Source organism: Monodelphis domestica, chromosome 8 (assembly GCF_027887165.1).
Source record: "Monodelphis domestica isolate mMonDom1 chromosome 8, mMonDom1.pri, whole genome shotgun sequence".
Lineage (NCBI taxonomy): Eukaryota > Metazoa > Chordata > Mammalia > Didelphimorphia > Didelphidae > Monodelphis > Monodelphis domestica.
This window is the reverse complement of record NC_077234.1, coordinates 57,675,699-57,689,741: the sequence shown is the minus strand read 5'-3', so window position 1 is coordinate 57,689,741 and position 14,043 is coordinate 57,675,699. Positions and strand designations below refer to the sequence as shown.

The 14,043-nt window shown below is 35.8% G+C and overlaps 1 protein-coding gene across 3 annotated transcripts in view; it reads left to right on the top strand.

The window, feature by feature from the left end:
* RASA2 (RAS p21 protein activator 2) overlaps positions 1-14,043 on the top strand; it is a 154,794-nt gene that overhangs the window by 127,143 nt on the left and 13,608 nt on the right. For 2 of the 3 annotated variants that reach the window (XM_056807533.1, XM_007502112.3), the window contains 5 exons: positions 53-136; positions 994-1,071; positions 5,488-5,561; positions 6,091-6,200; positions 7,217-7,299. In XM_056807533.1, the coding sequence (XP_056663511.1) occupies positions 53-136; positions 994-1,071; positions 5,488-5,561; positions 6,091-6,200; positions 7,217-7,299 (429 nt within the window). The remainder of the gene's footprint in view (positions 1-52; positions 137-993; positions 1,072-5,487; positions 5,562-6,090; positions 6,201-7,216; positions 7,300-14,043) is intronic. The other variant, XM_007502113.3, reaches the window with a different exon arrangement.

Sequence of the window (14,043 nt, the reverse complement as noted above, 5' to 3'; positions counted from 1 at the left end):
ATTTGTTGATACTTCATCAGGAACATAATTGCTTCTTTTGGAATTTTTTTAGGATGCACAGACAATTAGAACATTAACTCTCATCTCAAAAGCCATTCAGACTTTGGGAAGTTGGGGAAGTCTATCTAAAAGCAAGGTAAGTCATCTTGACTTTCTCACATGGCCATTTTCAAATCTGTGTCCATTATACCACAATCCACATACCATCATCCCTTCCCCTACATTCCTACAAAAATAAGCAAGGAAATAAAAATAGACAAAATTTAACAGCCTTCTAGTATATATGCCTTCCCTAACCAGCTCTTTACAAATTTCATTGTGGCCTCTGAAATAGATTGCAAGGCTAGGAGGTGGAAGAAATATAGTGAAAGAGTAGACAGGCAGTTCATGAGACTTGTTTATCTCATTCATTTATTAGACCTCCCTCATAACCCCATCCCTTCCAATGCCTTTTTGACTCCCTCATGTCTTGTCTCTTGGTGTATGAATCATGTTGTACTAATATGTTTAGGCTATTTCTAACTAAACTCTCTTTTTTCTTCCATTTTTCATTTAATTAATTAAATTAGGATATTTTTCCATGGTTACATGATTCATGTTCTTTCCCTTCCCTCTTCCCTCCCCTCTCCCAGCACTGATAAGCAATTCCACTGGGTTATACATTTGTCATTGTACAAAACTTATTTCCATATTATTAATATTTGCAATAGAGTGATCATTTTAAGTCAGCATCCCCAATCACATCCCCTTTGAACCATGTGATTAATCACATGTTTTTCTTTTGTGTTTCTGCTCCCACAGTTCTTTCTCTGGATGTGGATAATGTTCTTTCTCATAAGTTCCTTTGGGTTGTCCTGGGTCATTGCATTGCTACTGGTAGAAAAGTCCATTACATTTGAATGTGTCACATTGTTTCACTTTCTGTGTACAATGTTCACTCTGCATTGGTTCCCTGGAGGTCTTTCCATTCTAACGGAATCTTTTTTTTCTTAGTCAAGTTTCAAAGAAACATTCATGTGTGAGTTTTTCAAAATGTTTCAAGAAGAGAGGTATATTGAAGCAGTTAAGAAGGTATGATAAGATTGTATTTTCTGTTAATATTTAAGAATTTTTTATTTACCATGTACAGTTGAATTAATAAAATAACATCTTAGATACAAGAAGCCAAAAGAATTTTTTTACTGTAGATTATTATTTTTTTAAACCCTCATCTTCTGCCTTATAATCAATACTAAGTATCAGTTCCAAGGCATACGAATGGTAAGTGCTAAAGAATGGGAGTTGAGTAGCTTGCCCAGGTTCACACAGCTAGGAAGTATCTAACAAAATTTAAAACTCCTGGTTCTTAGTTTTCCATAGAGTTTATTAATATTTATTTGAAATTGAGAAAACCGATAAATAGAGATCAAAGCCTATTTCTAATCTAATTCTAATCTCACCACATGATGCTCTGCCTCATTGCTCCCAGCCCACGGCCTGCAATGCCACCATCCAAGGAAATAGAGTGCACCCCCTCGTTCCCCCTTTTTTATGCTTTCTTTTGGTCTGGACATGTCGCTTGTGTGTTCATGTGACATCCATTCACACAGCACAGGGACACAGGTTGGACAGCCCTAGGGCAGGGGGAGACGGTTCCCTTTACACAATATTTCTAGCTCTTACTTTTAAAAATCTACTGATTTTAGACACAACTTGCTTTAACTAGTAATACTTGGAAACTTAGAGAAGGCAATTTTCACCTAGTAGTGGATCAAGTACATATTGGTAAAACCTGAAGCAGAAAAGAATATGTAACAAATGGTGTTCGTTGTTTCATCTACTTTCTATTCATGATATTTCTCATTTTTGTTTTTCAAGATAGAGATAGAGGGATTTTGAACTAATTGAACAATTAGATCAAAAGAGATAGTTGTTGATGGGTTAGTATCAACTTGGAGGGAGACCTCCAAAATACTAGTGTTCAAGGAATCTCTCCATAGCCCTTTTGTGACTTATATGTCGGGATATTAGTGAATTAGTGAAAAGTTCCATTTCCAGATGACACCAAACTCAAGAGAAATAGTGTGTTAAATGTCAAAGTCAGCATCAAAAAAGACCTCAGCATTGCAGAACAATAGGTCAAGTCAAATAGATGACATGCAATAGGAGTAAGTGGAAAGGACTATACATAGTTGTTTTTTTTTTAAATCAGCTTCATAAATTATAGTTTGGGAGTAGGCAAGGCTTAATTTCTAGGGGAAAGTTCTGAAAGTTTCAGTGGACTGAAAGCTCATCATGAATCAGCAGTGTGGCATGACATCCAAAAAGTAGCCTAGATTATATTTTAAAAGGCATGATATCCATAATGAAGAATGCAGTGGTCCTTTTGCTCTCTGTTTGCTTGGGTTAGACCACATCTGGAGTATTATATTCAATTCTGGATGCCACATTTTAAGGATAAACTGGAACATCATCGGAGAAGGGTGACCAGTATAGTTTAGTGACTCAAGGCCATACCATATCAAGACTGATTGAAGTACCAGAGAGATTTCACCTGTAAAAGAGAAAACATGGATGAGGAAGAGGTAGAAGGGACATGATAGCTGACTTGAAGTGTTTGAAGAACTGTCGCAAGAATGACTAAACTAGTTGGTCTCAGAAAGCAGAAATTAAGAAAACACAAAGAAGCAAATTTTAACTTGACATATGGAATAAGCTGCCTTAGGAGGTGTTAGGTTCCCCCTTAACTAAAATTATCCATTAACACTGGGTGACCACATGTTCATCTTAGAATCATTGATCTTAGAGGCCATCTTATCCAGCCAATTTGTTTGATAGTTAAGGCCCAGGGGCTTTGTCATTTGTCCAATTGAGGAGAAAATGGGAGGGAGAATCAGAAGTGAGATTCTTGTTCAGCCATGGGTTCAGGGTGATGGTTTCTGAGGACTCTTCCAGTTCTGAAACTTCGAAGAAATTATTTTTTAATGTGTTTTTATTCATATAATTATATGTACATTATTTTAATACCTCTGAAGGTAAGAAATTCTGTTGTAGTAGAACTACTTTAGAGGGTTCCCAGTATGTCATACTCAGAGACAGCAATTTATAAATAGAAATGATGACAGAAAGATGAAGCTGGCAGGACTCTTCAAAAACTAGGAAAATGACCTTTTTTTTGAAAGTTAAAAATGCTGGTCACTGAAATGCCTGAAAATAAATCAATCACCCCTTATTTCAGAACAGGCAAAGCTAAGCTGTCCTTTTCTTCCTAGGACATTGTGGGCTGACTTATGTTGGCAAGATTAAGATGCACTATCTTTTGTTTTAAAGATGTGGCCCTCTTTTCTCTTTGCTTTTTGGCTATTGGTGTGCCAGGAATTGATTTTTTTTTCTGGTGTTGGCTATGACCAAACATGTGCTGATATAATCAAAATATGCAGTTGATAATGTCAGTCAAGAAAAGATTTAAGAATGGTAGGAGTTTAGTCTTGTTCTCTCTCTGCCCTGAATCACCCACTCATGTTCTCATTGAGTGTGACCATACACCACCCTCACTCTCAAATTTTGTTTTTGGCTCCTGGACTAGTAAGGTTTTATGACCAGTATACTAGTTTTCTACATGGTTATTGGTTAAGGCTAGATATGTGCAGTACTAGAAATTCCAAAATAGGATGAATTCTAATATCTATTTTTTCATTGGCATTATCTTAAGGATAACTCAGCTGGTGGGTGTCTGGCCATTGGTCATGGAGTAACTGGATACTGCTCACCTATTTTTATACCTTCTTTCACATTGCCCTATTCTACTTTAACATCTCTAGCTCTGTTTTTTATAGCCTATAGAGAAAGACAGTACTTAGAAGAAGATAATCTGAAGCCTTTGACTAAATTTTAGTTACCTAAAGCATCATTTGCTGGTTTTCTCAAGAAGGCTAAGGTTGGGAAGCTTAGGCTTTGAGTAACTATCTAGTTTGTGGAGCAGTCATTTGTGGATCATAAAGAAATGAGTGGGTTACGGGGAAAATCCCTCTTAATTCTCCTGAATATCTATATAAAAGGACTTGGATCCCTGGATGCACAGGGATCTTGTCTTTTTTTTTTCCCTTTATTCTCCTATTATTTCTAAAAGATTCTATTAAAAGGAGTAAGAAGTAAGTATCCATGGGGAGGTACCCAATAGTGTGTTGAGTGTAAGGATCTCATCTATATCCTGGCAGTTAGAAAATAGTATAGAGGGTGACAGAGAGACGGGATTAGGTATCAACAGGTCTAGGTTTGAATTCTAGCACTGCACCTTATGTACAACCTGAATGCAGAAAGTGACTTTACCTCTCTGGTTTTCCTGTCTGTAAAATGAAGGCATTGTACTATATAATCCCAAAGTTTCCTTCTGTCCCTAAAATTGATAGTGCTGCCATATTAGAACATAGTCCTAACATATCTTGGAGGCGTGCAGGTAGCTCCCAAGTTGTTAGGGTCCCCTTGGGACTCCACAGAAAGAATTGTTCCTTGAGGCTACTCTTTCCTTCTCCTTAAATGCCTGGCTGGGGAGAAAAATAATTCTCAGTGTTCCTTTCGGTCTAGAATCCAAGCGGCCAGTAGTTTAGGAAGAAGCTATTCCTTACAATATGACTCCATGTACTTGAACAGGCCAGTGTGACTGTAGCTATGGGGTGTATGGGTGTTCAAAAAGGATAAGCAGCTTTGTGTGAAGTCTTGCCCAGCCCTTTTCAGGGCTGCTCATCCATCCACCTTTGGTGTCCATGTGCCATTCAGCTCTCACCTCCAAGAACCTACAGTTTATGTGCAGTGGCCACACCCTGTTAAACCATCTCAACAGATGGGCTGAACCAAATTGAGGGCAATCAATAGGCCACAAACCCATCAGTGAATTAGAAGCGTTATACCCTAAGCATGTGAAGACTTCCCCTGGTATAACAGGTGGATGAGAACATTGTGTTCCAACAGCCATGAAGGTGGCTGAAGCAGGCACTGTGAAGTGCCCGGAGCTTGGTCAGACATCAAAGTGTGCCAAGGTCGTCCACTGTATCCCAGGGCATTCACCACTCATCCTGACTTTTGTCTTGACGCTGGATTTGAATGACTGGAAAAGAGGGTAGTAAGGCTGACCACTTTATGCAGTTCTGCCTCACTTAAATCCAGTTCATGTGCAAGTTAGGCCATCACTTAGGAAAATATTGGTCTTCCAAGAAAATGAAGGACAAAACTACAGCTATGGAACCTATCGACCTAAATCACTATACTCCCTTCTTGCCACGGTTCAGGATGTGTTTTTCCATAAACATTAAATTTTAGAGTCAATAAGTTGGGGACCTTTGTGCTATATAATTTTTGTTTATTAAACTTCTTTTAACTAGAAGCTTTACCCTTATAGCAATTAAGTTTTTAAGTATTATACATTGAATTTGAAGAACATTCATACTTCTTTTTGCAATGACTTTCATTATATCAGTGCTTTTATGTAAACTCTTTTTTCTCTTTACTTAGTTCTTAGAAGAAATTTCATCTACTGAAAGTAAAGAGCCCAGTGGTATGAGTGAGCCAGTACATCTAAAAGAAGGGTAATATAATCAAATTATATATATTTTACAGAACAAACATTAAATATCGTGTATTAGTGTAAAATATTAAGCTGGCAGGACCCAGAAGTCTATGGAGATTTAATCCCAACTCTGCCACTGACCAGCTATATTAATTTAAATTCACATAATTCTCTGTCTATATCAATAAAACATTTCCTGTCTACATCACTGACTTTTAAAAAGTTAAAATAACTGAGAAAATATTAGGTGATGGTGGTAGTATTTGACATTTTTACTAAATAATCTGCAATTGCCTTTAATCCCAGACGCAGTTAGCCAACTCTTTCATACTTTGTAACCTAAGACTAAGAACTAAAATAATACAGATCTTATTCCATAGTGTTCAAGTGTAAAATTCAATTTATTTGAGATAGGGTGCAAATAATCTTCCAAAATCATTAGATATACAGCTGTTCAAGTTACTTAAAATGTAAGGGACAATATTCTATATATTAGGCTACCTATGTGAGTCTATGGACCTAAATGCATATCTGCCTTGTTTTAATAGTGAAATGTATAAAAGAGCTCAAGGAAGAAATCGGATTGGGAAAAAAAACTTTAAGAAACGATGGTTCTGCCTGACAAGCAGAGAACTTACCTACCACAAGCAACCAGGTAGTTGTGCTTATTACTTTGTATTGTGGGGTATTGTGATGGGTTTTACTTTCTTTTTTTTTAAATTGTTTATAGGTCTGTCATGTGTCTAGTGCAAATAAAGTTCTGCTGGCCTGCTTAAGAATAAGAGGTGGTGCTTTTAAAATGGAATTTTTAAAATTTGTTATTTAAAAATCTCACTGAACACTTTGTATACCTCGGACCACTTAAAAATGGGTCATTTACAAAAATAAATTTGATACCTAATAACCATCAACAAAACCAAATTCAAATATGCAAACCCAGTTTTAAAATGATCTTATTATAAACTCCATTTACAATTTGGAATTGTTTGTTTTTAGTGCATATTAACCTGATAAAGACTAGTTTTTAAGATACCTGTTTACTTCTTTCTTTCTGCGTTTTTTTCCCTTTTCAGATTTTATTGCTGCTGCTTTTTAAGTAATATATGGTTAGAGTTGATATATCTTAATTGATTTTGTTTTCTTTGTCTTTTAAGACTTCCTCAGTGATGTGTTGTTTATGTTGGTCCTCAGCTGACAAGACACACAAACTCATTCAGCTCATACTTGCAGCCTTTCCAACATGGTAGGCAGGCCACCAAATTTGTACTATATTGATGTAGCCTTCAAGAACCCAAGATCACCTCTATACATGATGAGATATCAGAGTTGGACTATATATGTACATGTTTGTATGTAAATATGTACACATATACTCTCTCTCCCTCTCCTTTTTCCTCTCTCCCCCTCTCCTACCTCTCGGCCTCTCTTACACCTAAATGTAAAATGCACATTTCTAAAACAACTCTGACTTATATCGAAATAAACTTTTGGCACTCCTTGTGAATATAGATTCCAACTAAAACCAAGGAAAGGTACATATTGGTAAAACCTGAAGCAGAAAAGAATATGTAACAAATGGTGTTCGTTGTTTCATCTACTTTCTATTCATGATATTTCTCATTTTTGTTTTTCAAGATCATTTCAATTCATTTATATATTCATTTCAATTTTTAGGCAAAGATGCAATTTATACCATTCCAGTCAGAAACATTCTTGCTGTGGAAAAACTGGAAGAGAGCTCTTTTAATAAGAAAAATGTAAGTTATACATGCAACTCTATTTACTTTTCATTAAATGGGCCCTTTGGTATTGAAATTTTCTAGAAAGTAGATTGTTAGACTTGCTAAAATGTTGCATCTTCAATGAATCCATGGTGTGTATGATGTACTCTGTATACTGATTATAGTAGAGTGGAAAGGGTGCTTGATTGTAGTCCAAGGACCTGAATTTCAAGTGCCAACTCCACTATTTCTTATCCATGTAAGTTTAGGAAAATCATAAAGCTTTTGTAGGCCTCAGTTCCCTTATCTGCAAAATGTTGGAGTAGGTCAGGATTTCTTAGAGTCCATGAACTTACTTTTTGGTTTCCTTTGAAATTCTATTCGTTTTATTTTGTGCTTTTAAAACATTTTGAGAAGAGATCCACAACATAAGAAAAGTTAAGAATCTTCCTGGAGGAGATGGTTTCTGAGGACACATTGATGTCTTCTGAGGATACACTGATGTCTTCTTTAGTCTCCCAATTGATTAGTCTTAATTCCCATGAATCTCTATTTTTGTTTTTCTTCCATAGACACTCATAAACATAGTCATTACCTTAGACCTTAGCATTACTTCCAAACTGTGCCATCTCCTTGATCTTGAATTTGAGGATTCTCCTTTCTAAACATTATTTCCTATACTTTCCAGCAGGTCTATTTTACTTCTTCTGAACCCACTGCCATTCCCAGACTCTACCTTTATCACCCAGAAACCTCTCTTCCTTTAAGGTGCATTCACCCTTTATCACCCATTGAAAATTCTGGCTGCAGTTATCTGTTGACTTCCATGATAGTCTCCTTTCTCAGTGAGTTAAGGAACTAACTCAGTCTTTCTCTTTTCCCCACCTCCTTCCCTCTTACTAGAAGGCTTTAACATACACAATACACTGTCAAATACTTCAACCCCTCAGTTTGTCAACTACTCATTTCCCATGACTTCCTCCTCTGCCTCTTCTCAGCTACTTCCATATTCATGAACTCTTGTAATTCCTTAATCTAATAACCTTTTGTCCTTCCATTTCCCCCCTAACATCCCCTAAGCCTTTTGTTTGTCCTCACTGTAACTTTCATTCTCTCTTTCCTAGACCATCATGCCTGCACTAGCTACATTCACATCACTTCTTCATCTTGACTTCTTAGGGAATGTGTTCAACGTGATGCTTTTCTTGTCCAGTCCCTTTTATCCTTATCCAATAGCCAGTCTTGCCCCACTAAACCTCAGTCTTGGACTACTCCCATAGCAAGTGAAGACTTTCTGTTGAAAAAAACTGGAGAAAATGGCCAGAGTGATGAATAGGTCTTCCATGGCCAGGCAGCAATTCATCCTTCCTCACATCTCTTATGGCTCTCACTCCCTCCTCCCTTCTCAGAGAATTGAGGCCTTTCCTCAAGAGTTTATTTTTACCCCCTCCTCATCTCACATCACCCACATGCTACTACTTCTTCCTTCAGCCTGTCACATAAGAAGGTGACCATTCTCCTAGCCATGATTAAACCTTCTACATGTACAAATGATCCCATTGCATCCATTCTTTTTACAAGCATACTGGCCCCCTTGTTTTTCCCCATGGTCTCACTATCTTCAGGTTTTCTCTGTCTGCTGGCTGCTTTCCTGCTGCCTAGATAGTCAGATCTCACCAACTTTCAAACCCTCTTTCCCTCAATTCCCCACCACCACCCCACCCTCTTTGATCATCCATCCCTACTAGCATCCTGTTATCTCTCTGGGAAAGGAGTCTCTACCATTGGTAGAGACTTCTTTTCTACTTCTTTTCTTCTCACTGTCATATCTCAGCAGTTTGGTTTCCAACCTCATCATTCAACTGAAACTGCTCTGTTCAAAGTTACCACTGTTGTAGTTACCAAGTCAATGACCTTTTCTTGCTCCTCATCCTTGATCTCTACAGCCTTTGACACTATTGATTACCCACTTCCCCTTAATGCTTTCTTCTCTCTAGGTCTTCATTTCATTACTCTTTCCTGCTTCTTCTCCTATCTGGTTGGCTTGTTTCAGCCACTCAGAAGAGTTCTTTGATTCCTCCCTGTTCTCCTTAGCCAGCTTTCCCTTTCTCAGACTTGAGATTAGGGTTAACTATTTAAACTGATGTCTTCTCCATTTAAATATATCTCTCCTCTCCAGTCCTCTCTCTTGTCATTTAGGTTTTGCTGGTACTTAATATTGAGTTACCCTCACTTCCATTCTTACTCAAGTTCTTGATCCGTGCTGGAGTAAGTCATGTAGCAGAGGCAGCTAGATCAATTGAAGACTGATGGTGTCTAAAATAGATGCATGAATAGATTTGTGGAGCTGAGAAAATAATCACATATGTCAGTAATTACTGACATTGGGTGCCTTTAAGACTGTCACCTCTAGCTTGCATTTCCTCTTTCTATTTTGTCAAACCTGGCCATTTTCCCAATTTCATTAACTCAAATACAATTTTTACTTCCTCATACAATAGATACAGATATTACCATCCAAATGGCAGTTGTTCCATTATCAGAAGAGACTAGAGAACCAGAGAAGTGCTGAGAACTCTCTTCACTTTCACATCTCTATTGGTCCTTCTGGGTTCCTCTATAAATGTGGTCAGGGCAATCTGGCTTAGTTGGGTCTTATGCCAAGCTTTTGGCAGACTGTCTTTCCTCCTTCCATGTCAGGATTTTTGTGAGGCCAGACTGCCTATATACTTCTTTCTTCCTATTCCTGATAATATTTTATACATTAATATAGACTCAGTAGTGTTGATTTTACCTTTGGTTATCTTGACCTTCTATCTGTCCAAGAAACATATATGTCAGTTAACATCATTTCTAGCCTTTTTCTTAACCCTTTTATGGCAAACCATTAGCTTAGATACCCTTATCTCTTAAATTGTGGCAATTAATGTCCCCCTTGAATCATTTCCCACTTTTCAGTGTCATCATCATATTTAAGTGATTTAGTTTGGATCTGTCTTTTCATCATTACTCTTTTTTTTTAATTTAATGTTAATTTTCTTTTTCTCTAATTAGATGGATCTCTGACTATATCCTAACAACTGATTCTGAAATGACCACAACAGTAACTAGTCATTTCCTGTCAGTTAAATTGTAGCCAATTTGACTTTTTGTGATTTTATGTGATGATTGCCTTGTTTTATGCCTTTCAACTCTTCTCAGAAAAAGTTTTTTTTGCCCCTTTCCCTTCCCACATCATATTTTCCAATATATTTTTCTCTATTGTTCCCTGTGCCTACTATCATATTGATGCCATCATATATCAAAATATTATGTTGACTTGGATATAGAGGATATGTAAGGTCCTTTCTAGAGTTGCCACAGCAAAATACATCACCTAATAACAACTTCTGTTGATGGTCATCAGCAGACAAAGCACATGCATGCATGTGTACATATGTGTATAGAGTGAGCACCAGTCTCAAACTGGAACTTTGCAAATGAACTGATTTCAAATATTTGTAAATAAGTATTATTAAAAAACAAGTTGCTAGACAAAAATTCAATAATCCCTGCTCTTAAGCTTAAGGAGCTTATGTTCTCATAGAAAACTACTATTTCCCAGGTCACTTATGTTCTAATAGCCAGAACCAGTCACATTTTCCCAAATTCTCCCTGACCCTTTTGAAATTTTTGACTCTTGATTACTCTTTCTTTATGCTTGCTCTAGAAATAAAAGGTGATACTGTAAATAAATTAAGAGAACACAGAATAGTTTACCTGTTATGGAGAAGGGCCAAACTACTCTTTCAGTCTTTTTTCACACTACTCCCTTTCTCACAGTCTATATACCAGCCAGTTTGATGGTCTTTGTCTTCAATGGTCTTGTCCTTGATGGTCTTGCCATTTTGTAACACCATATTTACCTGTTTACAACTTCATCTTTCCAGGCCAAGCCCTGGAGCTAGCTATTTCAGGGAATCTTCCAGATCCTTTCTACTAAAAATCATCTTTCTGAACCTGAATTCCTTAACCTTAACTATGATCTCTCTTCTAATATCCTTTCAATAACGTTTAGCATTCATTAAAAATGCCTACATAAACTACTGCCTGAAGGCAGATATAGTATTATTATAACTATCTTATAGTCAGCACAACTGAGCTAGTTGGACAAGTAATTTCTATAAGCACACAAAGTATTGTTTGGTTTGCTAAAAAGAGAAGGTAAAGGAGATAGCAGAACCAAACAGGACCCTCTATTTCTTGTAGAATTGTGCAGAGCTTGCCCCTGCTGGAAAGTTTTAATTCAGGAAGCAAAGCTAGATGGTGAAAAATATCCCTAGAGAAAAAAATTGAGAAAATTTAAATAATCCATTCTCAGAAAAAGAAATTAAGCAATAAGTGAACCCCCAGAGAAAAATCCCAGAACCAAGATTTATACACAAATTATATAAAAAATTAATTCCAATATCACATGAACTGTTTGCAAAAGTAAAACAAGAAAGGATCCTCCCAAATTATTTCTGTAGTAGAAATATGATCATGATTAGTAAATCAGGGAGAACAGAATGGTGTCCTTAATGAATACTGATGCAAAATTTTAAAATAAAATATTAGCAAAGAACCTACATCAACATATTAGAAAGATTATACACTGTGACCAGATGGTATTTATAACTGGATTGGTTCAGTGTTAAGGAATGTTATAAACACAATAAACCACATATTAATAAGAATAAATTCATGATTATAACTAAATGCAAAAAAGACTTTTGTTAAACTAATCCCTCTCCCTATTTCAGTTAAAACTAAAAAAAAAAGTACAGTAATAAATGGACCTTGTCTTAGTATGGTAAATTGTATCTATCTTAACTCAGAGCCATATTATATCTATAATGGGCATAAACTAGAGGCCTTCCACTAAAATCAGGGGTAAAAACAAGGATGTCTGTTATCATCATTGTTGTTTGATAAAGAGCTAGACATACTAATAACTAGTAGTAACCACAACATAAAAAAAGAATAAAAGGGAAATAAACAGCCAAGAAAGATTTAAGAATGCTGATTTGTGCAATGCCCAACTATGATTCCTAGGACTACTGAGAAAACATGCTGCCCAAATCTGGCATTGAGATGATGAACTCAAAATGCAGAATGAAGCATATATTTTTCAATATGATGAGTGTTGGGTTTTTTCTTACTTGACCATAAATATTTAATAACTAGAATTTTCATTTTGCTTTCAAATTTTGGGGGGAGGGAAGAGTTACAGAGAGATAAGATTGATAATAAGGTTATCAAAATGAGGTGGCAGGGGAGGAGGAAATACAAAGGTCACAGAAATATATATAATTAGTGTTAAAGTTTAAAAATTATAACTAATAATAATGATAAACTACCTCTGCCATTTCCTAGATTGAGATTAGTAGTTGTTTAAATGGTGTGGCTACAGAGAAAGAGAACTATAGCCCAATATATGTAATGGAATGTTGTTAAAAAAAATTTTAGTAAAATATTAGCAAAGAGACTATAGTAACATATTATAAAGATCTTGCATTATGATGGGACTGGATTTATACCAGGAATGCAGAACTGGCTCAATATTAGGAAAACTATAAATATAATTGATCATATTAACAAAAAAATAGATGCCAAAAATACTTTTTATAAGTTACAACTCCTGTTCTTAAAAAAAAAAAACTAGAAAACATAGGAATGAACATTTTCTTAAAATGATAAATAGTACCTAAAAGGGTTAAGCAGGGATCTTTCCAATAAGATGACCATTGTCATCATTACTTTTCAGTATTTTCCTAGAAATGATAGTTATAGAAATAAGACCCAACAAAATAGTAAGCATGGGGAAAGAGGAAAGAAAATTATCAATTTTTGCAAATGACCCTATGGTTTACTTAGAGAACCCCAGAAGAGTCAGCTTAGAAAATAACTGGAACCATTAACAGCTTCAGTTGTAGGATATGAAACCACACAAATCATCAGCATTTCTGGACAGTACCAACAAAATCCAACAGGAATACAATACAAAATACTTCGGAGTCTACTTGCCAAGCCGCACAGAATAACAACTAGATGAACATAATAACACAACAATCCTTACACAAATACAGATCCAAATAGTTAGAGAAATATTGTTCTATAAGAAATGATGTAGAGGATATTTTCAAAGTAATCTGGGAAGACTTGTATTAACTAAGTGAGCAGAACTAATGAAACAGTATAATAATATTGAACTGTATGACTTGGGGACTGATCAATACACTGACCAAACACAGTTCCAGTGACAAAACATCCTATACAACTTCAGATAGAAAGCCAGTGAGTCCAGAGTACAGATTGAAGTATATATATTCTTTCTTTTTGTGGACCTAGTTATTAATTCAGGAATTTGTTTTGCTTGATTATACATGGTAGATAATGGGTTTTGTTTTTCTTGCCTTTTCAGGGGGTGGAAGAAGTGGGAAAGAGGGAATTTGGAATTAAAAATAAAATGAAATTGAATTCTTTTTAAATGACATATTGTGATTGTTCTTTGATTCAAAGGAAATTTTGTATCAGGGCTCAGCATTAGTCTAATGGAAAATGGATGAGTGGTGGCAAAGAGTGACCTCAAAGCAAGAAGTAGAGAAAAGAATTTAATTTATGATTTTTGAGGTTATTGACTCAGCTTTATTGATAATAGCCAATAAAAATCTTTAAAAATACTAAAGGCAATATTTTCTATCATGAAGAACCCTATGAGAAATAACAGCTAAGATTTATGTTAATATTTTACAAAATTAT